Source organism: Notamacropus eugenii, chromosome 1, assembly GCF_028372415.1.
Source record: "Notamacropus eugenii isolate mMacEug1 chromosome 1, mMacEug1.pri_v2, whole genome shotgun sequence".
Lineage (NCBI taxonomy): Eukaryota > Metazoa > Chordata > Mammalia > Diprotodontia > Macropodidae > Notamacropus > Notamacropus eugenii.
In genome coordinates this window covers 756,561,636-756,588,577 of record NC_092872.1, presented here as the reverse complement: position 1 = coordinate 756,588,577, position 26,942 = coordinate 756,561,636, and the positions used below count along the sequence as shown (strand labels likewise).

The 26,942-nt window shown below is 48.4% G+C and overlaps 1 protein-coding gene across 1 annotated transcript in view; it reads left to right on the top strand.

Moving 5' to 3' along the window:
• SMC6 (structural maintenance of chromosomes 6) overlaps window positions 1-26,942 on the top strand; it is a 50,944-nt gene that overhangs the window by 9,501 nt on the left and 14,501 nt on the right. The window contains exons 3-17 of the mRNA XM_072643998.1: window positions 324-484; window positions 1,886-2,003; window positions 3,355-3,460; window positions 5,482-5,618; window positions 6,239-6,300; window positions 7,122-7,202; window positions 8,456-8,557; window positions 10,839-10,958; window positions 11,042-11,140; window positions 11,425-11,571; window positions 11,748-11,836; window positions 11,936-12,100; window positions 12,915-13,093; window positions 13,380-13,584; window positions 15,722-15,836. Of these exons, the coding sequence (XP_072500099.1) occupies window positions 329-484; window positions 1,886-2,003; window positions 3,355-3,460; window positions 5,482-5,618; window positions 6,239-6,300; window positions 7,122-7,202; window positions 8,456-8,557; window positions 10,839-10,958; window positions 11,042-11,140; window positions 11,425-11,571; window positions 11,748-11,836; window positions 11,936-12,100; window positions 12,915-13,093; window positions 13,380-13,584; window positions 15,722-15,836 (1,881 nt within the window). The 5' untranslated portion in view covers window positions 324-328. The remainder of the gene's footprint in view (window positions 1-323; window positions 485-1,885; window positions 2,004-3,354; window positions 3,461-5,481; window positions 5,619-6,238; window positions 6,301-7,121; window positions 7,203-8,455; window positions 8,558-10,838; window positions 10,959-11,041; window positions 11,141-11,424; window positions 11,572-11,747; window positions 11,837-11,935; window positions 12,101-12,914; window positions 13,094-13,379; window positions 13,585-15,721; window positions 15,837-26,942) is intronic.

Sequence of the window (26,942 nt, the reverse complement as noted above, 5' to 3'; positions counted from 1 at the left end):
GGCTGAAGGGGAAAGGGTGCTATGTTGCCAAGGAAACTGGAAATAAGAGTGACTCGTTGCTAGGAAACAGTGAAGAGGAATCGGAGGGAGAGTCTTCCAGCATCCTGGTGCACCGTGGTGGGAAGGAGGGCTTTGTCATGTTGGGATCCCACCCAGAAAGTGGGGCTGAGAGGGGCAGTTGGTGAAGGGAACACTTCCTGACAGAGCGGTCAGAAGGGGAGGGGGCTCTGTGCTGGTGTTGGGGAGGAAGGGATGCCTTGAAGTGGGAGGGCTGGGGCTGGGGCTCCTGTGTGTTCTCATCTCTGGGTTTCTCAATGTTTCAGACCCAATGGCTAAAAGAAAAGAAGAGCATTTTCTGCCTACTGGGACCCAGAAAAAACAGAGGCATGAGAGGGAGCTCGGGTCTGCAGAGGACGGCGAGGAAGAGCAGGAGGGGGAGGGGCTCTCCCTGGCTTTGTCCCCCGGGAACTCGGCTGCTCAGTCAGTAAGTGATGTGAGATAGTGAGATGGTTCCTGGGAGACGGGCTGGGGCTCCCTCGACAGCCTACGTTGGAAGGCCACCCATCCTGGGGAGGGGAGGTCCTTGTCCTCTGACCCATAGGGTTCCCCAAAGGCCCCTGAAAGTACTGCCAAGTGTGACTCCCAACAGATCGAGCATCTGGGCTGATGACAGGCTCTGGGGGTGAATTTCCTTGAGATATAGATGGATGTTTGTCTTGTTAAAGAGTGTAGCGCAGACAAAAATCCCAAGATCATAGATTCTGGCAACTCTGGGGTACAGTGGGCAGAACCCCAGACTGGAGGTACTGAGGCCTGAGTTCAGAGTTGCCTCTACCTTGACTTCCTCAGCTGTATGATGGAGATCCCAGTAACATCTCCCTCCTGAGTGGTTGTGTGCACCAAGTAGACCCTGGGTCAGCATAGGCTCTGTTACTTAGAGCTGAAACAGAACACTGAGCCTGGGAGGGTTCACATACAGGAGCTCTGCCCCACATCCACATGCTCACTTCAGAAAACCAGAACTGGGGCTAGTGGGTGTAGACAAGGGAGGTGTGACCTTGGCCCAGAGGTGCCCCCTAAGCAGAAACTGCTTCAGCCTTTGTCAAGGCTGGAGAGGCTTGGGCATCTTGGGCTGGCAGCAAGGCTGGTCTGGGGAATCTTGAGAATCTGGCAGGGAGGGCAGAAGGGCATGGTGGACCCAGGAAGACAATATTCTCCAGGGGCCTTCCTTCAGAGCCCTGAGCCTCGGTCTTCTCCTCTGTAAAATGTGGGTGGTGATGTCCTGTCATCGCTGATCCGAGAGCTGTGGGAATGTGAGTCATTGTTAGGATCTAACCCAGCCCTCCAGCTCTGCAGATGAGGAGCATGAGGCCGGCGGTGGCTGATCGGTAGGAACGTCTCTAGCCCTAGCCTGAGAGGAGGGAGGGAATGAGTGACAGGACTGCTGTGAGCTACCTGAAGTCTGGGTTTCCCCGAGTTCTGCTTGCAGCTGCTCCATTCGTTTCCTTTCTGTTCAGGTTAATCTGTAGCAAGAAGCTCATGATCGCTGGGATTGACTCAGTCCAGTTTCCATCTGTTCATTGCTAGCTAGACAGGGGTGGAGCATCTAGAGAAATTAAGGCTTATCACCCAAAATCAAGGGTCCTTTGGCCCCTGGGTAGCAGAAGAAGGAAGAAGGGCCCCATGGGATTGGCTGTCTCCTTTTCTTTTGTGTCCTGAGTCACTTTAGTCAGGGATGTTCATGCTGTGAATGGTCTCTGACTCTCAGTCTCTTACTGAGGTGAGAGTCCTTGAGGCTGGGCAGGGCTGGGGTCTGTGTCAGCTGTTGAGGGGCTAGGGAGCCCATAGGCCATACCTTCTCTGACCCCCATGTTTTCTTTAACAGATGTCAGCTGAAGTCGGGATCATTGAGAGCATCCAGCTGAAGAATTTCATGTGCCACTCGATGCTCGGGCCTTTTAAATTTGGCTCCAATGTGAACTTTGTGGTGGGAAACAACGGAAGTAAGTTGACGTTGCTTTGAGATCCAGAGACCTGAACACATTTGCCTTTGGGAGGGGGCAGCCGAGCATTCGTGATGAAAAGCCCTGCTCTGGAGGTTTCAGCCTTGTTGGAAATGGACCCAGGGCTGCCTCCTGGCCAATTGTGGGGAGGGTGTGTGTCTGTGTGTGTGTGTGCGTGTGTGTGTGTGCGTGTGTCATGGTGGAGAAAATCTCCACATAGAGAAACAGAGAGTCTCCATGTATTGCTTGATTACCACCTCAAACAGTTCAGCCATGTGTGTAAAACGCATGAAGATCTCTGGGTATGCCTTCTCGCTCCTCCCTGAATCATGTCCATGCCCTGGGCTGTCCTGACAGCCCAGCCTGCACCCTGTGTCTCTGGGAGGAAGAGCCCCAGCCCTTTTGGGGCTCAGGGGGCACATGGGCAAGCCCTGCTTCCTCCACCATTTCTGTCAGCTTTACTCTTGGTGACTCATATGACTACTCTCCACTGGGTTTGTTGTTTTCTTATTTAAGAAGAGAAATGGTTTCTTGTGGTTTTGCTGGGATTCAGCGACACTCTGTTGTCTCTAAACTGAGCATGAAAAGCCATGCTAAAGTTGCATCGGTGTTCTCCTAGGTCGGCATCATATAGCATGTCTGTATTTTGGAGGCTACAAAATGCTCAGTCTAGATGTGGTTCTTCTTTAAAACTAGCTTGTAAAAGCACTTGTTTGTGATGTACCCAGTGAGATACATGGCCCCTTTGATATCAGAATTCACAGTCAGGCTCTGTGAGGATGGAATCAGGTAGGAAGGATGTGTTAGCATGCATAAGCCCAGAAATAAGCCTGTTTAGTGGCCAGTTCATGGACTGACAAATAAAAACAGACGTGAGAGATGGGGGTGATTTCCTCCGTGGTGCTGTTCATGCCTCCAGAAATGTGATTTCTGAGCTGAATCATTTTCCTCCATGATTGATGGGACTGATGAAAGAAAGTATGTTGAGACATACTTACCTTTCTGATTTATAGACTACTTTTTAAGATTTTATCATAATCAATTAAAAACATAAAATATCCTATAGAATGAGAAAAATTCTGTCCCTGATTTTGTCTGGAAAGTCCCTGCGTCTGCCAGTGATCCCAGGGTCATAGGTTATTATTGGCAGTGCCTGGGGGCTCCTCTGGTCCCACCATCTGCTGCAGAAACGAAGAGGCCAAGGCCCTGAGAAGGAGAGGGAGGAAGTTCCCAGCTGGGCACATGGCAGGAGATTGGAACCCAGCATTCTCCTCTGGCTTCAGTTGGTGGAACAAAACCCTTCCCCCCATGGGCACGCTGCTGATGTGTTCTGTCTCTTTAACTCCTGCAGGTGGGAAAAGCGCGGTCCTGACGGCTCTCATAGTTGGTCTGGGAGGAAAAGCCACGGCCACCAATAGAGGCTCCTCTCTGAAAGGGTTTGTGAAAGAGGGCCAGAGGTGAGTGAAATGGGGAAAGTGAGCCATCCCTTGTCCTCTCCTTGTGGGGAGCCCAGAGTAACAGGACATGGCTGTGATCCTGCTGGAGGAGGGAGACAAGATCCCCAACCTCACTCACCCCCGCTCGGAGCTGACTCTGGCCACTCTGGGGAGCTCGAGGCCATGAAGGGAGCCCATGAGCTCCACTCAGAACGGGTTTAGATGGCCAGGAAGGAGGGAACAAGGCCATGTCACAAGGCAGCATGTGGACACGGAAGTTAAGGCATGAGGGAGCGGGAGGCTTCAGGGAGTGTGGAAGAGCCACCCTCAGGAAGGTCAGGAAAGGGAGGCTCTGCAGGGGAAGAGAATGAGCTCCATGGGAAGCAGCCACATTGGAGCTTTCAGCAGGAGCCCAGGCACATCAGGGCCAGCCTTGGCAAGTGGCCACCACGCCTAAATGCGCTCTCACTGAGGGCTGGCAAATAGTGCATTTGCTGAGAGCTTGTGGAGCAGATGAGGGCAGGGTTCAGCTCAGTTTAAAGGGAAAGCTGACTAATGAATTAGGCCGTTCTGGAAGTCAAGGGGCCACCTCTGGATAGCAGAGTCTCACTGACCATTGATTGTGAATAGTGTCTAATGGATGCTGCATGAGGGGTCTGCAGACGCCCCCCTCAGCTCCTCAGACTCCCAGCTAAAGGGGCAAAAAGTGATGGGACAGACTGGGGCCAGATGGCAGGGAGAGGGAGGCGAGAGGAGCCAGTGGGACATCACGCCGTCTTCAGTACGTTTGTTGTGTCTCTGTCCTAGGCCTCCTCGCCTTTCACCAGCATTATTGCGGCAGCCTTTACAGTCCTAACACTGATTACAGTAACAGTGGAAGGGCCCAGAGGTGTTACAGCTTGTGCAGCTGTGGAGTTGGGATCCAGATTGCCAGGCACCAGTTTAGTGTTGTCCTTTGGTTAGCACTTTGGGGAAGATAAAATGCTGTTTACTAAACGTCTCCTGTAAGTGTGCCCAGGTTCCCTTTGGGATTTTCTGTGCAGTGACTTTCAGCTGAGCTTTCTTAATCTAGAGATCACAGAGTTACTTCCCCGTGATGTGCGTGGTGTCTCCTGACTGGAGTCTGCTTCATTTTAGACTATCTGTACTCAGGTTTTTTTCAAGAGCTGTTTTGTAAACTGATAGTGTATTTTCACCATTGAAAACACACAAAATAATAATGGTGATGGTCGTTTTTAATTGAGAGATGGATGTGAACAAGCTTTTGTTCCCATCTCTTTGGACATGAGGAATAAGGGAGAGGGATGAGTTGGGGCTGAGTGAGGTTTCAGATGCTGTGCCTGGAATGGTGGGGGTGACAGCGGTAGCACCAGGGAACGGGATACGGCTGGTGATTCAGCAGAGGAGACCTGGGGTGGGAGCAGTGAGGAGGAGAAAGGGTGACCAGCTGTCCCCTGCTGCTAGTGGGAGGTCAGATATAGGACTATTGGAGTCAGCATGTTGAGGACTCTGGGAATATTAGGTGAGGGCTCCTGGCAGCCTAGACAGAGGAGTTGATTGAGAAGGATTCTGGTTGGGGCATCTCAGGCTTCATTCAGGGCCCTCTGGGATCCGAGGTCTGGGAGGAGCAGCCAGATTGTTGATTCAGTGATAATGTGAAGTCAGGCTGGAGAGCCTTGAATTCCAGGACATGTCTATTGAGCCTGGAAAGCATTAGGAAGTCACTGGAGGGTTTGGAGGATTCACTAGGAAAGAGTCTTTGTTGCTTCTATGCCAATAGACTGGAGAAGGAAGAAAACAGAAGCAGGGAGCCCGAGTCAATCTGAGCTGGGAGGGGGCGGGGGAGAGGGAGGGGTGGTATTGGAAAGCTGTGGAGACATGTGGGCCGCCAAGCAAGGACAGAGGCGGAGACCATCACCCATGGTCCAGCCTGGATGGTGTGGGATGTTGGCTGTGCCCTCAAGAGGAGGAGTTTAGGGTTTGTCCATGTCATGCGGTGGAGCACTTTCCCTGTGGTGATGTGGCCTTTTTGGTCTCTGCAGTTCTGCGGATGTCTCAATAACGCTAAGGAACAGAGGCGAAGATGCGTTCAAGCCAAGTGTGTATGGGGACGCGATAACTGTGCACCAGCACATCAGCGTGGAAGGCAACCGTAGCTATAAGCTGAAGGGCCAGACAGGTGAGTCCTGGGATGCCAGGGGACCTTCCTGGGGGGAGAACCCAGCCCTCCCAAGGTGGCACTGCACTCTGGGCCTCTCATCACTGGGAGGTTCTCCTCAGCTCCAGGTCTTGGGCACTCTCTCTGTGACTTCTGCATGTTGGGCCTAGCTCTCTGCTCTGAGATGAGATTACATTTTGCCTCCTGCACCAGTTATTTCTTGGGAATTTCACATCAGTCTATACAGAAAGCTTTGATTTTTTTACCCCATGTCATAGTCATGACACTCACTTTTAAGTGAAGACCCCAGTCCTGAAGGGGCTGTTTCTGCATTTATGTGTCAGCTTGGCCAAGGCCAAGACTCTTGTCACCAGAGTTTGACTCGTGGGCAAATTTCTTCAGTTGGAGTAGCTCCCCAAGGTGCCCTCTGAGTGCTTAGAAGGACATAGGATACAGGGGTCACGATCTGCCCTCTGGGCAGAGGAAGGCACAGATCTCTTGAAGTCCTAAAGCAGTCCTAATGAGTCTCCAGGCAGAAATCAGTGCAGATGATGGGAAAGGGATGCCTGTGGGGGCTCCTCGGTGGTCTAAGCAGTCTTATGTCACTATAGTATATTCTGTTTTGTGTTTTTTATAACTAGGAAACCTGGTTTCTTCCAAGAAAGAAGAACTCACAGCGATTCTTGATCATTTTAACATACAGGTAATGTCAGGAATTCTGGGCCAAAAAAGTTTGTACTTTTAGAAAAACAGAAGGGTCATCTTTATAAATGTTCCTGCTGCCAAGACCCCTGGTGGCCCCACTCTGGGTGAGCGTGAGTGACAGTTCGCTCTGGTGCTTTCATGTGCTCCCATAGCGCTGGTGGCCTTGGCCTTTCCTCCCACTATACCTTTGCCTTTGCTGGTCATAATGGACCACCCTCCTTCCCCCATCCATTCTAGGTCACCTTTGACCCCACCTCTTCCAGGAAGCCTACCCTTATTCTCTTTGTGGTATAGCCTTACCCCCTTGGCACCTTAACCCTTTGCTTAACCAGATCACTCAGGTCCTCAGCACAAAGGCTTGTAGCTTAATAGGTGAAAAGATGTACATGGCTAGAAGAGCACCTCTTGGCCATGGAGTTCAGTGCCTTGAGGAGGGGGCAGAGTCTGGATCCTCTTAGTCCAGCCCTTTCCCCTTACCTGGCTCCTGCTCCTTCTGCATGGCAGGTTCCAGGAGAGTGGGGATGGCCTGTCTCCTTCCTCGCCTGGTGTTGTGGCCCATCCCTTCACTTTAAGACAGTTGAGGTCTAGGGATGTTGGCTCACTGGCCTTGGAGCCAGTGTCCCTTTCAGGTCTTGAGGGCCTTGAGGCGCGCTGGGGGATTCTGGCAGGTCCTGCTGTGACTAGTGATGCATGGCAGCCTTCGGGTTTGGGCCCGAACCCTGGCCTGGCTCACCTGTGGAGCTGTTTGCTTTCAGGTCCTTGGCCAACCTCTGTGGTCCACTAAGGTGATTTCTGAAAACCCCGTGTGCCTTTTTCCAGGTGGATAATCCTGTCTCTGTTTTAACCCAAGAGATGAGCAAGCAGTTCCTTCAGTCCAAGAATGAAGGGGACAAATACAAGGTAAGGGAGACCCTTAAGAGCATGGCCTGAGGCCTCCTCGCCTGGTGTGAGAGCGCTCGATGGCCCAGAGGAGCCAGGTGACTGAATGGAAGCCAAGATTGGAGCTGGCGCCCCAGACGGTCAATGGGCTGCCATGTAAAGTGATCGGCAGGCAGCTTGGCTTCCTTTACCTTGTGTGCGCTGTGTTCCTAAGCCTCTTGACCTTGGATTGCTGCCTGATTTTACAGTGTCCTCAGTAACTGGAAAAACAGAAGTTTTAGAACTTTACAGAAAGCAGGCCGCTGACAGGAAAGAGATTCAGCCAGGCTTGAGGAAGCCCAGTTTGGGGGGCTGGCATGGCCTGAGTCTGGAGCCTACCTCTCTGACCCTGGGCTTGATCAGGAAGTGGAGTGATAACATATGGATCCAATATTGGTTAGCTTGAAGCCAGGAGATGGCTAGGTGGCACAGGGCCTATAGTCAGGAAGATCTGAATTCAAATCCAGCCTCAGACACTTAGCTGTGTGGCCCTTGGCAAGTCGCTTCACCCTGTTTGCCTGAGTTTCCTCTTCTGGGGAAGGAACAAAACTCCCAAGGAAGCAAAGCCAAGCTGGACAGTTCTCAGCGTACTGCCTAGTGTTTATTACATAATCTTCCTTGAAATGAAAGTTTATTGCTCTCTGTTTTGGATCCTCTCGTGTTCTGCTGTGCACACATGAAAAATGAAAAAGAACTATTTTAGGTTACCAGTCAGTGCTGTCCTTTACCAGTCCAGGTTCGTCCAGGGACCTGTGTCTGTGAGCCCTGGACAAAGGAGCTTCAGCTTTCTGGGCGTGTCTCCATAGTGAGCTGACAGCTTCAGGGATCCCACACGAGAAAGGCTTGTAGGCCTTTGTCCTGCCAGCTCCCGCTTCCAGAGCCGTCTGCCGCTGCTATCCCTGGACATCCTCTGCCAGGCCAGCTGACCGCTAGTCAGGGGGATGGTAGAGAGCCAGGAGTGGACGAGGTGACCCCTGACTTTCCCTCTGAGATGGTGGGTGGAGGGGTCTGTCAGGATTTGTTCTCAGGAGTGGAGTTCCATTAGGCCCCCAAGAAAATTCTGCTCTGAGGTCTCATTGGATTCTTGATTCTCCAGGGCCATGTGGAAGGGAGAGCTGAGTTCAGATCCAGCCTTGGGCACTGACCCCTCATCTGTGAAATGGGTGGAGTGCCAGCCCTGCCCCCCACCCAGAATGGCTTTGCTGCACTTAATTCTTTTTCTTCTTTTGGCTTAGTTCTTCATGAAAGCTACCCAGCTGGAACAGATGAAAGAGGATTACTCTTACATCATGGAAACGAAAGCCAGAACTCGGGACCAGATAGAGCAAGGGGAGGAGGTGGGTGAGAGACGGTGTGGGCTCATCCCCAGGTCCGTGTTTCCCTAGGACCCATCCCTGCCCCTGGAGCCTCCAGGGAGAAAGTGTTGGCATCCCTGAAATTCACAGCTCTCCCTCCTCAAGCTGGGGCTCCCCTCCCCACCCCAGGGCTGGGGCTCCTCTCCCCTTGCCCTTCCCAGGCCCCCTCCCCACCCCAGGGCTGGGGCTCTGCTCCCCTCTCCTCTCCCCACCTCCAGCCTATTCCAACCCCCTGAGGGCAGTGAGGGCATCATAGGGAAGCAGACTTGGGAAGCCTTCCTGGGATAATGATCCCAGGAGAGGTCCTTCCTTCATCCTCCCTGAACCCTCAGCTCCAGTAGAGGTGGTGGAGGCAATTGATTAGTCCATGAAGGACTCCTGATAAAACATGGGTGTCTGTAAGTCTCGATGCAGCACCCACCATGTATGGGGCACTGGGGATACCAGGAGAAAGGGAAGCCTTCTCTGTGCAACATGGATGGGTGGCTGGGTGGGCATGAGCATGTGTGGGGGAGGGGTCAGGAAAGGCTCCTCACAGAAGCTGGGGGCCAAGGTTGCATGTGAAGGACCAGAAGGGTGGAAGTGAGGAGAGAGGGCCTTCCAGAGGATGTGGGCCAGTGTGAGGGTGCAGTGACCAGAGAAGGGACAGGATGGGTGAAGAGCAGAGGGAGGGGGTGCTCAGGAAGGGCCCCTCCAGGCCTGTCCTCCCCAGGGAGGAGAGAGCAAGGTCCTTGTCAGTGATGCTGGGAAGCTTAGTCAGAACCTCGGTGGGAGGGCTTCTGACTCAGAGGCTGGAGGGAGCCGCTGGACGGGGTTACAAGGTTGTATCCATACCTTGCCAATTGCTTGGGGGTGGATTGGGATGTGAAGAAAGTCCTGGCAGGAGGTGATGGCTGTCAGGGCATGGAGGGAAGGGTTCTGGGGCAGTGAGGTTTGAGGGGAGATTGGTTCTGTGGAGGTGGAGGCCAGAATCAGGTCAGATCGTCATCCCACAGCCCCGAGACTGAAAGGAGGGGATGTCCTCCATAGAAATAGTGACATCAGGCAGAGGGTGATGTTGGGAGGAGGAAGAGGTTTGGGATGTGGGGGGGGGGGTTCTGTAGTCAATTTTGGTCAGCTGATGGGGAGACCCAGGGCAGAGTCTGGGTGACCACTCATGGGAATGGATCCCTGAGGGGTGAAAAATCAGCCAGAAGGACTGAGGAGGAGGTCTAAGGAGAGAGAGCCCAAGGGAGTGGAGAACAGTTCTAGAGCTCATCAGCCAGATCACAGAGGCCTGAAAACATTGAATGAGAGGAAGGGAATTGGAGACAGCCAGTGTAAAGGCTTTTTCTTAGCCATTTGACTGAGGAAGGCACGAGAGGCATAGAACTTGGGTTGACTTGGTAGCATAACAGCAGCAAGAAAGGAGCAAACTAATAGAAAGTGAAAACCAGAGGTTGGGGCTGGTCACTGAGCTTACAGGTCCATGCCTTTCTTAAACCTCTGCTGCATACAAACCCTCCAAGAGCTCCCAGCTTCCTCTGCCTGAGCCAGCAGCTCAGGGAGCCCTGTGGTCCAAGGCAGTGAGGACAGACCAGTCCTGGGAAGAAGCCAGGGTCACTCAAAGATGGAAGGGCCAGCTTTGTCAGCCAGTCAGCCCCACATAGAACACATTGGCTGCTGTGGCCCAGCCTTGACAGTGCAGACTATGACCTCACACCCTTCCTTCCTGGGCTTCAGTCTGTGAATTAGAGGCAGCCGTCCATGGAGAGGTTAGAACTGCCGGCTTCCCGGTTCCTGGGGACAACTTTCTCTTCTCTCCCAGATCTGTTGCTGAGGCACATGAGGGCGACTGCCCCGGCTGTCTGATGGCCCCCATGGTCCCACAATCCTGAAATGAGGCTCCTGGGATTTGGTGATGCCTCACCTCTCTCCTGCTGCCTGTGTAAACTGAGGCTCAGGTCAAAGTCGTTCACTGCTCTGGCTTATCTTCAGAATGTCTGCATTTTTAAAAGCAGTTACTTACTGGAGGCAAACAGCAAGCAGCTCACCAAAATCGTTTAAGCCTGTTCAGAAACATGCACAAAATGGTTTCCAGCTTTATTGGGCAAAAAGTTTGATTATCCCCTAGAAACAGTCCTGAGGGCCCAGAGCAGATGTCGTGGATGTTGTGCTGATAGCAGTCCAGAGAAGCTCCCCATTCCCCTTCCTGGATTCCGCCATGGGCCGTGCACATACCCTCCCTGGCCAGCTGTTCTGAGGAATGATGTTTTGTTCACAGCGCCTTCACGAGCTCCGGCGGCAGTGCTTGGAGAAGGAGGAGCGTTTTCAGAGCATCGCCGACCTGAGCGTGATGAGGAGGAATCTGGAGAATCTGAAACACGAGATGGCTTGGGCCCTGGTATGTCTATGCGAGTCTCTTCATGGGAAATAGCTGGGGTTCCGTGGGAGGGCTTCAGGGCTCTTGTGTTGTTTCTGTCGTAGGTGGGCGAGTATGAGAAGGAAATTGAAGAAATGAGAAGTGAAGTCAGTGTGGGCGAGCAGCGCACGGCCCGACTGACGCAGAAGGTGGAGGAATGGCAGGTGAGCCTTGGTGCCCTGGCTGAGAGGCTGTGAAGTGGGTGAGGCCCGACTGGCCAAGCCTGAGAGGATGCCATGAGACTGGGGGCCTTGGGATGGCACCGTGCTGTAGGTCTTTAGAACACTTGTTAGGTTTGTCCTGACCGTTCTGATCTCCCGCCATAGGTCAGACAGGCTGCCTGTGGTTGGCTCTGGGAGTTTTAAACCATTTTGACTCCTTTTTTTATTCAACTTTGCAAGGGTTTGGACGTGGGGGTTTTTTCTAAGAGGTGCTTTTTGTTTTAAAGGTCAAAGTCAATGCAGCTGAGGAGAAATTTAAGGCCATTCAGGATAACTTGGAAAAGATCAGTGAAGAGGCCATGGCCCTGGAGCCCAAATGCATTGAAGCCAAGGAGGATCTAATCAGAAAGAAGAAGGCTTGCAACGATGCTGAGGTGAGGGGCAAGACTCCAGGGGAGCTGGCCTCCACAGTCATCTTGGGGCCCCTCTGGGGGGGAGGCCAGGGCTCTTGGGGGCCCTGTTTCCCATCATGTCCCCCTCAGAAGGTTTCTAGGAAAATGATCCATTTTCCCCTGCCTCCCTCATGTGGCACCTATTGTGTTGACATCAGGTTTTACATAATCGCAGCCGTAATGAATTTAGAGGATTGGAGAGGGATGGTGAGCAGCTGAGAAATCGAATCGAGGAGCTCAAGAGGAGGTATGGGGCCCTCCTCACTGGATCGGGGGCTTGGGGCTGGGAGGCCGTGACTGTGGCTGTGGCTCACGCGGTATCCCGCCATCTGCTCGGTCCCTGCAGTGCCGATCAGAGTTTGGAACCAGCACGGCAGGAGCGGCAGAAGAAGATTGCTGCATTGAACGAGAAGAGCAAGAGCTATCAGGACCAGGAAAGCTTACTGGCACAAGAGATGGAGTGTTTCATGCAGGCTATAGAGAAAGACAAGGAAGAACATGCGAAAATCTTGTACGTGGAGCAGCGGGGGCTGGGGCTGGGCTGGGCTGGACTGGGGCTGGGGCTGGGCAGCATCTGGGACTGGGGCTGAAACTGGGACTGGGACTGGGGCTGGGCTGGGGCTGGGGCTGGGGCTGGGCTGGGGCTGGGGCTGGGGCTGGGCTGGGACTGGGGCTGGGCAGCATCTGGGACTGGGGCTGGGCAGCATCTGGGACTGGGACTGGGGCTGGGCAGCATCTGGGACTGGGGCTGGGGCTGGGGCTGGGACTGGGACTGGGACTGGGACTGGGTTGGGTTGGGTTGGGGCTGGGGCTAGGCTGCGTTGGGGGCTGGGCTGGAGTGGCAGCAGCCGTGCCCTGGGGTGTCCTCCACCCTTTCCTCACTCCCCCACCCCCACCCCCATTTGATCTCTCATTATCAGGGTCCCCAGTGACCTCTGGAGCTCACTTTAGTTACAGAGTTCAAAAAGCTTTAGATAAATGGAACCCAAAGGGATCTTACACAATGTTTATCCAACAACTCCCATTTTATAGATGGAGAAACTGAGGACCTTGCAGTCCAAGTGGCTTGACCATATGGGACCACACAGCTCAGATAGGAGCCCTGATCCCTGGACTTGAGTGCAGCACGATTTCTCCCGCTTCTTTGCCCAGCAGAGAGGGGGAGGAGGTCAAGGAGCATATTCTTTCCTCTGGGTTCCTCTCTGCCCTCCTCCCTAGAGGGTGGGCTTCAGCCTTAGTGTGGCTAGGCTCCCACAATGCAGTGAGGCGGTCCCCCTCGGGCCATCTACGCCTTAGCCTCCTGTGATAATGTCACTCACGTCTAGGCAAGAAGAGGCTGATGTGCAGCAGATCCTGACTACCAAGTGCAAACACCTGCACCACCTGAAGGAAGCCAGGACCAACCGGCTGAAGCAGTTTGGCTCCCAGGTGCCAGCCCTTCTGGAAGCCATTGACGAGGCCTACAGGAAGGGGCAGTTCACTCGCAAGCCTGTGGGCCCACTAGGTAGGGGGCGCCTGGGCCTGGTTAGAGGAGGGGCACCGCCCTGCTGGGTTTGGGCCACTAGCACCAGACAGAAGGTCCTTCGCATGCACGCAGTGGTCCCTCGCTTGTGGGGGTCATATGGCTGGGGTTTGGGGCCAGCTTAGGAACCAGCCTTGACTCCCCGAGCCCCCACAGTCGTCTCATCCCTTTGGAAGTCGCCAGGCTGAGGGCAGGCTCCCTACTCGAACCTTTGCCCTGTGGGAACTGCAGTTGTCAACTAATGGGCCTCAACGCCCTCTCTCTCTAGGTGCCTGCATCCGCCTACGGGACCCCGATCTGGCCTTGGCCATTGAGTGCTGCTTAAAAGGCCTCATTTTTGCCTTTTGTTGTCATGACTATAAAGATGAGCGAGTCCTCCAGGGGCTCATGAAGAAGCTTTACCCGCCGGCATCTTCCCGCCCTCAGATCATTGTCTCTGAGTTTCGGAATGAGGTGTATGACGTCACGCGCAGGTGAGGCCCCCTGCCACCCGCTAGCTGGCCATCCCTTTGGCCCAGGAGCTCGGACGGGCTTCAAAATGGTCAGCAGAGCGCCTGGGTGGGAGGTGCTCCCCGCTTCTTTCCCCGTCCCCTGCAGAAGCATCCATTGGCCTGTTGATTGACAGATCAAGTGCTAGACCTGATCTGAGGAAGACTGAGTTCAGATGTGGCCTCAGACACCAGCTCTGTGAGCCTAGTCAAGTCACTTAACCATCCCTCATCTATAAAAGGGGCATAGCGATAGTGCCAGCTTTCCAGGGTGGTTGTAAGGATTCTGTGACATCAGTGTGTTGGGGTCAGGTAACAGTGTGTCCAGCCATAGCTGATCAGACCAGTGCAAGCTGGGAAGCCTCTAAATTGGCACATCTCACATTTCTTTTGAGAGCTCAGCCCCTTCTCTGATGTGGGCGTGCCTTGCTGGGCAGTCTTGTGCCAATGTCTCCCATGTCTTAGAATCAATACCAGAGCTCTTCAGAGAGACCTGGATTCTGTATCGCTTCTTCTGACCATCATGTGAGCGCCCGCCATGCTTGAGCTCTCTGTAACCTAGTCTTTTAGGCAAAGACACATTTTGCATTCTCACAGTGTGACCAGCCCGTCAGACTGCACTCTCTGCAGTAGAGTCTGAAGGCTTCTCAGGTTAGCTCAAGAGAAGACCTCAGCCTTTAGGACTTTATGCCCAGTCAGCTTCAGAATCTTCCTAAGATAATTCAGATACTTGCCTAGCACTCAGTAGGTGCTTAATAAGTGCTGGTTCCTCCCTTCTACCTCACCCATTAAACCATGAGCCCCTTGAGAGCAAGAAATGCCTTTCAACATAGGGCCTGGCGCACAGTAGGTGTTTCATTCGTTCTTGTTGACTGACTAACTAGAATTAAATGTTCTAATTCCAGTGCCAGGGAACAAGTGTTAGCTTTTTCTGACTAATGCATGATTGTGGGCTGCTGAAATAGGATTCACTCCATAGTCTAACCAAGTCGGCATAAAAGGGTGATGGGACTCTCATTTTCCTGTTATTAATATTTTATTATGCTATTTCTCCCAGATATTTGGGCTGTTTTCTGTGACTACTGGCCTCACTTGGCTAAGACCTGACTTATGGGATGATAGAATTACGGGGAGGGGTTTGGGGACATCCCTCAGATGGCAGGCTGAAGAATTTGAGCTTCCCAGGATGAGGTGGTTATTTCTAGAGCCTGACACAAGCTCTGTACACATGGAAATCTCCCCTAGTCTGAAAGAGGTGGATCTATGAACTGACCTGGTTCCCCCAGAGAGTCTGGTTAACCACCTTTATGGCCTTACGCAACGGAAAAGATTAGGCTTCTATTTAACTACATTTGTTCAACTTTTACGACATTGAAGAAAGCATGGGATTATGAATTTCTTCCCTTGTCTTGCTGACAGTAATTTTCTCTCCAAAAGCTTTCCAGAAACTCCAATTCAGGTTCAGGGCGGTTATTTTTGTTTTAGTTCTGAACCTGTGCTTAAACATATTAAAGCCTAGGTTTTTACCTGTGTAATTTATGTGTTGTGGTACATTCATTTCAGTAACAGTAACCCACCACACAACCTAGAAAAGGAGATATTTCTATGAGTCAATGGAATTTTAGTATTCCCACCAGTGGTAATTTATTATGTAACCAAAAGCTGTTCTTCACAGTAAAAAGGTACAAATTAGCATCACTAGTAAATAATTTGACATGCTTGGGGGGAAGGAGACAGGAACAGGTGATTCTCTAGTGTGCCAGGCATTATGCTGAGCACTTTACAGCCCTGATTCTCACAACAACCCTGAAAGGTTGTTCACCATGACTTTTCCAGCTAGTTGAGTATGTGAGACAGAATTGAACTCAGGTCTTCCTGACTTCAGGCCCCGTGCCATGAGAGCCCTCTTTCTCTGACATGTGCTAGCAGTTCCATTGCCAGTCGTTCCCCAAGGCCAGGCTCTCCTCGGAGGCGTGCACATCTGCAGTGCGCTGGCTGTGACTGCCTGACTGACTGGGGAGGGATTTGGCCTAGGAACTTCCTGCCTCTCCTTGTCATCCAGAAGGGCTTTCACCATTCGGGATGGGAAAGGCGTACTAACTTGGTTCTTCTCCCCTCCCAGAGCGGCTTATCACCCGGAGTTTCCCACAGTGCTCACGGCTTTAGAGATAGACAATGCAGTCGTGGCCAACAGCCTGATTGACATGAGGAGAATAGAGACTGTGCTGCTGATTAAAGTAAGACCGCGCATCTTCAGTGCTGAGTCTGCTCAGTGAGATGTGTCCTTTCTTCTCTTAACCACTGTTGTTGTGTGGCGAGATGTTTGTGCCTGTCTCACAAGACCAAGGACAGTGACGATTGTTACCCAAGAAAACCTTGCCCCTCTTTGGCCACTAGCAGTCAAATACAAATAATTCTCCATGTGACCAAAGCGGGCGTCCCGTGCATCCTCAGTCTGGGGGCCCCCCAGCTGCCCCGGATCCTGGTGTTGCTTGGCTGCAGACATCCTCAGTCACCGTAGCTGCTCAGGCCCAAGCCATCGTGTTTGGTGAATGCTGAAAGGTTGGGACTTTGGGAAACAGAGGCAGTATCCCTTGATGGTTCATGTGCCCATTTTCCAGTGCGTAGTGCCCTCAGTCAGGGCTCCTAATTGGGCAGGAAGTCCTGGCAGGGGCAGAGATGTATCTAAGTGAAAATTTGTACAGGCAATTCTGTTATTTTTCATGGAGGCTCAAGGGCAAGCCAGTCCAAAGATCCCTCAGTATTTGGCTTATGAAAGCCTGTTTGGATTCCACTTAGATTGCACATCTTCCTTTAGCCAAGAGGGAAATAGCCGGATTTGTCTCAGATCAGCCCCTACTATCCCCTCTCTTTGTTCTTGGAACTGTCACATGCACCCATAGGCTGCATCCTGTGCCTCTCTCCTTTCTTCCATCTTTACCTAAGGTCTCATCCTGGGCTGTCATCCCAGAGAACTTGGCAGCTTTTCTCCCATTCCTCATTCCCTTTCCCATCTCCAGTGGCCTTCTCCTTGGTGGTATGTCCCTACTGCCCAGATCTCACTAGACTCAGGTGCCCTCTTCTTACCCAGCCATTCTGAATCTCTTTCCCTTTCAGTGATAAACTCTTACAAAGAGCTGCCCCTACTTGGTGCCTGGCTTCTTTAAGGTCCTTGCAGTCTGACTCTGGGCCCCCTTACCCTGCCGACCTTGTTCTCAGAATAGCCTCTTTAAAACAGATTTTGTTCAATCAGTTCATCTTCACCTTTTCTCCCTGCTATGAAAAAGAAAAACAACTCTTAGAGAACCAAGCAGTTTCTCCCATTGACCATGTCCAAAGAGTCTCCATTTCCATCTGCACCCCAAGTCCTTGTCAGTCAGGAGAGGAATAGCATGTTTTATGAGGCAACTGGATAGAGCCCTGGGCCTGGAGTCAGGCAGACCCAAGCTCTGATCCAGCCTCAGATACGTCACGACTCGACCAAGTGGCTTCACCTGTTTGCCTCAGTTTCCTCAGCTGTAACTTGGGGGTAAAAATGGCACTTACCTGGTGTTGTCGTGAGGACCAAATGAGAGAGTAACTGTGAAGCATTTAGCCCAACGCTTGGCACGTACCAGGTGCTTAATTAACGCTTCCTTCCTTCCATCCTTCAGACTCATGAAACCGTAACACCGTCATTCTGAATGTGTCTGGTAGTTGTCTGAACTGTTGTCCTGGTTGCTGACTTCTGTCTGCGTTCCTTCGTGCATGTCTTCCCAGCTTGCCTTCATTCCTAACTAGTTCTTTGCTACCACAAAAGAGCTGCTCCTTTTCCTTATTCTTTAACATTTTGGAAGTCTAGGCCTAGTCGTGGAATTGCTGGATCCACAGGTACAGAGGTGAACGTTTTTCGGTCATCGCTTCCAGAATGGCTGAACCAGCCATTTGTTTTCCCATGTATTCCTGTGCATTCCAGCATTTTGAACAGGAGTGCATGTTGCATCTTGTCAAGAGCTTTTTCTGCCTCTGTTGACGTCATGTGATTTTGTTTTGGTTATTACTGTGGTCACGTGGGTTGATGATTTCTGATATTGGAACCAGGCCAGCCTACTTGGTATAGAATACAAGCTGGTCATAACGTGTTATTTTTGAGGGATGTTACTGCAGTTTCCTTGCTAATATTTTATTTAAAATTTTGGCATCAGTATTCACTTTTAACTTTTCTCTGGTTTTGATGTTGATGCCATATTTTTCATTTTGGGAGGGATTTGGTAGGATAGCCTTTACTCTTTTTTTCCAATAGCTTATGAATTACTGGAATTGCCTTTTCTGTAATGTTTTACAGAATTCACTTTAAATCCATGTGATCCTGTTTTTAAACGTTGTTTTCCTCCTTTCAGAACTCATTTGTGGCTGACTTGTCATCTGAAATGGTCAAAGGAAAGAACATACACACACACACACACACACACACACACACACACACACACACACGCACACACAAAATAGTGTGCAGACATATTGTACTTAACGGAAAATCAGGGAATGAGAAAAGAGTGAAGTAGAGAATGGGGGGAGGGGGTTAGTGAGAGCAGAATGGGGGGGAATTAGTCCTAAGAGGGTGGGTTGTGAAGCAGGGGTCTGGGGATAATAACAGAGGAACCCAGGGCAGCAGACAGGCTCAAATCTAGGGCATGGCTGTGAGCAGGCACATTCTGCTGTCCTCCCCTCTTTGCTTTTACAATGAAGAGGGAGGAAAATGCAGAATAGCAAACAGGACCCTGAGTACCCATCACATCAATTCACCCATAGAAAGGAAGACTGCAGAAGGGATTATAAAGCAGAATCCAACAAGATGTTTGTAAGAAGCACTCTTGAACGATTCCTACAGTGTTGAAATAAGGATCTAGAGCAAAATCAGTTATGCTTCAGCTAAAGCAAAAAGGCAGGTGTAGTCACTGATCACAGAGGAGGCAAAGGAGACAAGTAGGAAAACTGCTTTTTGCTGAAAGGCACCAGGGACAACAAAGTAGTATCAATACCAAATGTATCGTTTTACATGCATATATATGTGTATGTATACAGATAAATGTTCACACAACATGTATAATAATACATTAAATATGTGTCTATAATTACGTGCCATTTACATTTCAAATAGTATAGGATGTAAAAATTTAAAAGAAAAGCTAAATGAGTTATAGGGAGAAAGATGGTAGAACCTATAATATTAGGGAAACTCAGTATACCCCTGTCAGACATAGATAATCTCAGCAAAAAGTAGTTCAGAAGCTTGATAGAATTTTGGAAAACAATTAAAACTCACTGAATGTGCATAGGAAGAATTATATATATTTCTCAGTTGTACATGGCACCTTTATAAAAATGAATTCTCAAGGCATCAAAACTTCACCAAAAAGTACAGCCTGTTCTCATTTACTGTAAGTCGACCATTCCACAGGTAGCTTGTTGTGCTTGGAGGGGAGGACCCCTGGCATGAAGCGGCACCAGCGCTGCTACTGCTGCCACTTCTGCCAGGAGCTGAAGCCTCATCTGCTGAAGAGTCAGATTTTCGTAGTGCAGATTTATGGAAAGTGAGGACTGTCTACAGAGAAGCAGAAATATTAAACTCACCTTTTATAGGCCACAGTGCCATAAAAATTATATTCAATCAAGAACTGCTGAGTAAATATAGTTAAAAATAATTGAAGACTAACTTTATCCTAAATAATTAGTGTTTAAACTGGTTAAAGAAGAAATCATAGAAACAGTAGATTAATTAAATTTAATTAATTAAAATCATTAAAGATTGTAAGAGACAACATGCCAGAGTTCTTGGGAGGCAGCCAAAGCAGTCCTTAAAGAAAAATTTATGTCTCTAGCCATTTACGTTAATAAAAGGGAGAAAGAATAGATCATAAAATTGGACATGCAACTAAAAAAAAAACCTTGATATTGAAAACCCCAGTTTAAAATTAAAACACAATTCTGAGAATTAAAGAGAGAAAACTGAAAGCAAAATATCCACTAAAAAAATGAAACCAGCTTTTAATTTCTTAAAATTAATATAAGCTAATTTTTATTTTTAAAAAGCCAAATTCACATCAAATTGAAAAAAGGAAATGAGAAATTATTTTGTCCAATTATATGACAATAAGATCGAGAGATACCCTACATAAAATAGATGAATAGTTACAAAAATACAAAATGCCAAGGTTATCGTTACACAAAATAGTGGACTTACATAATCTGATTTTTTTTTTCTTTTTGTATAGCAGATTCTGAACTAGTTTAATGATGAGACCCATAAAAAAATATGGGCAGAAAATCTAGGCCTTTACGAGGAAACGATAAATGCTTACAGATTGTTAGGGTTCAGAGGGACTTCATATACACCCTACCTTGTCTAGCATTTCCTGGCTGTATGTCTGCAAAACTTATACTACCAAAACTCTGTATGTTTCTGAAATTTATAAACTAAAATTTGTCTCCCTTTACTCCTTCCATTCTCCATAATTCCTATTTCCTGTCTCCTGATCTTCTAAGAACTATAAAACCAAGGCTAAAGAGGGTGGGAAAGGTCTAGAATAAATAATGGATTGAAATATTTTCAAGTCTGAAGAATTACTTCAGGTGGGTAACACTGTTCTAATTCAAGCCTTCATTCTGTGGATGAGGCCCAAAGAGGTCAAGTGTGAAAGGACTTGCCCATGGTCAACTCAAGTTAGCGTCAGTATCTGATTTGATTCTGAAGATAGGAGAACTTGTAGAAAGGTGGACATTCTGCATTGAAAAAGCAGACTTTTTCCATTGGCAGGGTAGTCAGAATTGTCTGTCTTTGAATCTGTATAAGGACAGACAGTTTTTCCTGTATTTATGTGGACGTACTTACTCCAGGTGTTAAGGGAGTGAGGGCCACTTCTCCCAAGGCAGTCTGGGCTACGTGAAACAGATTGGCGGTTTTCGTCTATTTCATTTGTTCTTTTTAAAAAAAAGTTCTGGATGGGAAAGAATGTAACACACTGGCTCTCAGAATGGAGCCAGAGCAAACTCATTCTGCAACTTGGAAGGAAAAGCTAGTTTAATCTGCAGTAGGGAGAGGTTACAATGTTACTGCTGCTGTAGACTACAACCACATGTATCAGACACAACAAATGAAGAAATTGAGGCTCTAGGGAATAGTTAGGGTTAGAGGTAGAATTGGAACCCAAGGCTCTCCTGATTACAATTTCAGTGGATTTCTTACTATGTCACCCTGCCTCTATGTTACTTAAATATTTTTACTAGTAAATTAACACCTCCAAAGCAAGAGGTATGATTAAAATTGCGTCTTTAGGTAGCTGAGGTCAGTTGTCTCAAGAACACTTTGAAAGCACTTATGACATGTAATTTTGTGGAAGAGGAGGTTGCCTAAAGACCATTCATTCTACTGTTGGTAGTGGATAATGCCATCCCCAAGAGATGTAGCATTAGGAATGGTCCGTGATAGAGGACAATTATCTGTTATGTGATGTACAGAAATCTTTGTTCCCATGACTGCTATCACAGTAATGGTGGAAAAGCTTTGGGTTTTCTGGAAACGCTCCAGATTCGTGCTGTAATTCAGAATCTTTGAGCTACTTTCTAATTCTTGCCATAAGAAGGTAGGTGTGAGATAAAGTGTGAAAAATGCCTGATGGAGGAAGGTATTCCCTTGGTTTGAAAAACTCCGATGATGTTTAACTTGTTTGGTAGACCTCACTTGAAATATGGGCATACAAACAAGTCACCGAAGCAGTAGCTTCATTAAATATAATGACAACAATGAAACAATATACGAAAGTTTTTAGGATACAAGCCCACGTGGTCCTTAGGGGAAAATAAATATCTCTGAATACTTTAGTTAACAAGAGAAAAGGAATAGATCCCCAAATTGTGCACCAAATTGGGAACTAACTAGAGAAGCAACCATACTTGTAAAAATGCCAATTAAACACCAAAATAGAAGAGCTGCAAGTAAAGGCAAAAACACATTGAATTAATGACTAAAACTAGAAGCTGTGCTTAAAAAAACACATTGAAATAGACAAACTATTAACTAATTTAATTTTCTAATTGAGGAAAGTCAAATTACCAAATTATCAGAAATTAAAAATGAAAATTTATAACAAATGAAGAAAAAATAAAGGAATTAGAAACTATGTGCCTAAATATGAGCCAATAATATTGACAGCTTAGATGAAATTGATAAAACATTATCAAAAACATAAGATGCCCAGGTTAACAGAGCAAGAAATATGAGATTTGGAGAAACTAATCTTTTTTTAATTTATTTTTTAAAATTTGTTTAAGTTTTCAGCATTCATTTCCACAAAATTTTGAGTTCCAAATTTTTTTTCCCATCTCTCCCCACCCCAAAGTGCCAAACATTCTTTCCCCTACCACCAATCTGCCCTCCCTTCCCTTATCCCCATCTTCTCTTTTGTCCTGTAGATAAGATAAATTTCTATACCCCATTACCTATATTTCTTGTTTCCCAGTTGTATGCAAGAACAATACTCAACAGTTGTTCCTAAAACTTTGAGTTCCAACTTCTCTTCCTTCCTCCCTCCCCACCCATCCCCACTGGGAAGGCAAGCAATTCAGTATAGGCTATATATGTGTAGTTTTGCAAATGACTTCCATAATAGTCATGTTGTGTAAGACTAACTATATTTCCTTCCATCCTATCCTGCCCCCCATTGCTTCTATTCTCTCTTGATCCTGTCCCTCCCCGAGAGTGTTGACTTCTAATTGCTCCCTCCTCCCATTGCCCTCCCTTCCATCATCCCCCCCACCCTGCTAATCCCCTTCTCCCCCACTTTCCTGTATTGTAAGATAGGTTTTCATACCAAAATGAGTGTGCATTTTATTCCTTCCTTGAGTCAAATGAGAGTAGGCTTCACATTTTCCCTCTCACCTCCCCCCTTTTTCCCTCCATTGAAAAGTCTTTTTCTTGCCTCTTATGAGAGATAATCTGCCCCATTCCATTTTTCCCTTTCTTCCAATATATTCCTCTCTTGTCCCTTAATTTCATTTTTTTATATGATCCCTTCCTGTGCAACTCACCCTGTGCTCTCTGTCTCTCTCTATGTGAATGTGTGTGTGTGTGTATGTGTGTGTGTATGTGTGTGTGTGTGTGTATGTGTATAATCCCACTAAGAGTTTCAGGAGTTACAAATATTGTCTTTCCATGTAGGAATGTAAACAGTTCAACTTTAGTAAGTCCCTTGTGGTTTCTCTTTCCTGTTTACCTTTTTATGTTTCTCTTGATTCTTGTGTTTGAAAGTCACATTTTCTTTTTAGCTCTGGTCTTTTCATCAAGAATACTTGAAAGTCCTTGATTTCATTTAAAGACCATTTTTTCCCCTGAAGTATTATACTCAGTTTTGCTGGGTAGGTGATTCTTGGTTTTAGTCCTAGTTCCTTTGACTTCTGGAATATCATGTTCCACGCCCTTCGATCCCTTAATGTAGAAGCTGCTAGATCTTGTGTTATCCTGATTGTATTTTCACAATACTTGAATTGTTTCTTTCTAGCTGCTTGCAATATTTTCTCCTTGACCAGGGAACTCTGGAATTTGCCCACAATGTTCCTAGGAGTTTCTCTTTTTGGATCTCTTTCAGGCGGTGTTCTGTGGATTCCTTGGATACTTATTTTGCCCTCTGGTTCTAGAATCTCAGGGCAGTTTTCCTTGATAATTTCATGAAAGATGATGTCTAGGCTCTTTTTTTGATCATGGCTTTCAGGCAGTCCCATAATTTTTAAATTGTCTCTCCTGCATCTATTTTCCAGGTCAGTTGTTTTTCCAATGAGATATTTCACATTATGTTCCATTTTTTCATTCTTTTGGTTTTGTTTTGTGATTTCTTGGTTTCTCATAAAGTCATTAGCCTCCATCTGCTCCATTCTAATTTTGAAAGAACTATTTTCTTCAGTGAGCTTTTGAACCTCCTTTTCCATTTGGCTAATTCTGCTTTTGAAAGCATTCTTCTCCTTTTTGTCTTTTTGTACCTCTTTTGCCAATTGAGTTAGCCTATTTTTCAAGGTGTTATTTTCTTCAGCAATTTTTTGGGTTTCCTTTAGCAGGGAGCTGATCTGCTTTTCATGCTTTTCTTTCATCTGTCTCATTTCTCTTCCCAGTTTTTTCCACCTCTCTTGCTTGATTTTCAAAATCCTTTTTGAGCTCTTCCATGGCCTGAGACCACTGCATATTTATTTTGGATGTTTGGGATACAGAAGCCTTGACTTTTATGTCTTTCCCTGATGGTAAGTATTGTTCTTCCTCATCTGAAAGGATGGGAGGAGATATCTGTAAAGTAGCCTTCTGTAGTCTTATTTTTTTCCCTTTTTTGGGCTTTTTCCCAACCAGTTACTTGACTTTTGGGTCTTTTGTCAAGAGTAAGGTATACTCTGGGGATCTGTAAGATCTCAGTTCCTCCAAGGTAGCACAATCAAGCATGTACTCTGGTCTGGGAGCAACTAGAAACTTTTGTGCCCAGAATCTGTGAGTTTCCTCTCAACAACCACCTGACCTCCAGTTCCACCAAGCCAGCACTGGGGGCTGAGATTCAGATAAGCTGTTCAATTCCTCCAGGAGCATTAGGTGGGGGCAGGGCCTCCACACAGGGCTGGGGTAAGGATCAGCTGCTCAGTGCCCCCAGGGGTTTTATGCTCCAACAGTGGATGCAGACTGCTGTGGGAGCTGCTGCTGCCCAATAAGGCCTGTGCCGCCACTGGCTGCCTGAGGCTCAAGCTGTGGGAAGACCGAGCTCCATTCTCAGCCAGCTGAAAAACCCTCTCACTAACCTTTGGTGCCTGTGGACTGAGGAATCTGCAAACCGCCTCTACTGCCCCCCTGCCCCCAGGTCTGCTCGGATTCTGAAGCTGTGCCTCGAGGCTAAGGCTGGGCTGGGTTCCACTCCTGTCCCAGTGTGACAGACCTTTCCTGTTGGCCTTCCAGGTCACCCTGGGCTGGAAATCTCCACTCCATTGTTCTGTGGCTTCTGCTGCTCTAGAATTTGTGGAGAGTCTTTCTTTATACGTATTATATGGGCTGTGGGGGGAAGAGCTAGTGTATGTGCGTCTTTCTACTCCACCATCTTGGCTCCCCCCTTCCATAATTTGATTTCTGCGAAAGAAATTGACCCAGCCATCAATGAGCATGTTTTAACCATGTGCTGTGGTGACTGAGCCAGGCGCTGGCGAAGATACTGCCATGTTTTGTCATTTCCTGTTCCAGCAGATGAAGGCAAACAGAGGTTAAGTGACTTGCCTAGGATCACATAGCTAGTAAGTCTGAGGCCAGACTCCAGGTCTTCCCAACTGCAGGCCTAACTCTCTATCCACTGTGCCACTGAGCTGCCTTTCATCCTCCTGTCCTTCCTCCCTTTGTGGCCCCAGCCTGGGGCATGTGCGCACGTGCACACACACACACACACACATACACACACACACACACACACATACATACATACACACACACACACACACACACACACACACACACACACACACACACACACTAAAGAGATTCAATAAATTCAGTCCCTATGACCTTACAGATCCAGTGTAAAATCCTTCCTACTTCCTATCCTGCCTTTCTAGTCTTCCAGCCCCCAAGGATACTGAGCTTCTTGTCATTCCTCACACACCCCATTTGTCTTCTCACTTGTGCTTTCTCTGACCATCACTTAGGTCTGCAACGCCCCCTTCTTCCCTCCCTCTTTCTTTCTCTTTGTCTCCTGACTCAGTCAAAACCCTACCTTGTGCAAGAGACCTCTTGAGGCAGCTCCTCCAATCTGAGTTCCTTCTATCTGTCCTGGAATTCCTTGAGGGCAGGGGCCATCCTTGATTCTGTATGGCTCTTGCCCTTCCAGCAGTCACTTTGTCCTTTACACTTTACTTCCTGGGCCTTGGTTCTGCCTTCCTCAGCCTCTGTTGCTCCAGTCACTTTTGTGGCTTTGTTTTTCACCCTCTGGCCATTCCCCATGCATGAGTGTCTATACTCCTGCCCAGGATTCTGTCCTTGGCACTCCTTCTTGACTTGATCCAGTCGCAGATTCTCTCTACAGCCCTGATTGCTTCCTGGGTCCCCACTGGGCAACTTCAGTTAATCCTTTACTACTCATTGCTTTTCCTACTTTTCATGTTTTTTGTTGATGGTAGCACCATCTTCCATGCGGTCGAAAGACATCTTTGGTTCTCCTTCAGCCTCTCATCCTCTTGGTTCCTCTGGGAGCTGCCAGCTCCCCTTGACCATATGGACCCCAATCCTGGTCTCATTGCTCTCCCTGCATCCCCAGTCCATCCTTCACCTCGCTGCTGGAATGCTCTTCCAAAGCGCAGGGCAGAGGAAGCACAGCACTCCCCTTCTGCCTTCTCTCTTTTCATTTATCATTCCCTCCTCCCATTAGCTGTTCCTTCCCTAAGCCTCTTTTCCTGACAGCGTAAAACAAGACCCCCTTTGTCCTTCAAGAGTCTTTCCATCCTTAGCTTAATCTGAATGTTTGCGTTCTTTGAGGCAGTTTTTACAAAAATTTGCTCACTTGCTGGTCTCCCTACGCTAATATGTCCTCCACGTAGCTGTCACATTTATCCTTAAACACAGTTCTCACCCTTGCACACCCCTGCTTAATAAGCCTGGTAGGACTGTGTGGCTCTGAAAGGCCTTTGCAGCTTTATTCTGTGTCACTCCTTTTCCTGTGCTCTCCAGTCCAGCCAAAGTGACCTTCTTCCTTCCTGCGTGTATTCTTCTCAGTTCCTCTTTACAGAATCCCTGATTTGTGGTCTCAGCTGAGCACCGCTTTTCTGCTGCAGACCTTTCCTCATCTGCCCATCTGTGACCATCTCCCTCCTGAATCGACCTTGTATTTTTTTTTGAGTTTATTCTTTGCACGCTACCATCTGTGTGTTATCTCTGGTCAGGGTTGTCTTTGTTTCTGTGGAGCATCCTATTTGTCCTTCCATCCAATCTCAGGTAACCTCCCACTGTGCTGACCATAATGTTCCCCTAGCATTTCTATCCTAGAAGCCAATTCCTGCTTGTGGGTAAAAATCAGATCCTGAATAGGAAGTTCCCCCAAGTGAAGAGTGAAATTATGTAAAGGCCAGTCAAGAAGCTGTTGGATGCTCTGCTGGTGGAGGAGAAGAGGAGAGAAATAAGATTCCCTTAGGTCTCTCTTTATGACAAGCCAAGTCTCCAAGTGTCCAGAGTGGACACCATGTTGCTGCTGCCTCCATGGTTCCACCATGAGTGTGTTGCAGCCATGGAGAATGTTAGTCCAGCCCACTTCCTCACCCTCTCCCCATCCTGTGTTTTTTTGTCTGGCTTATCCCCTCAACCA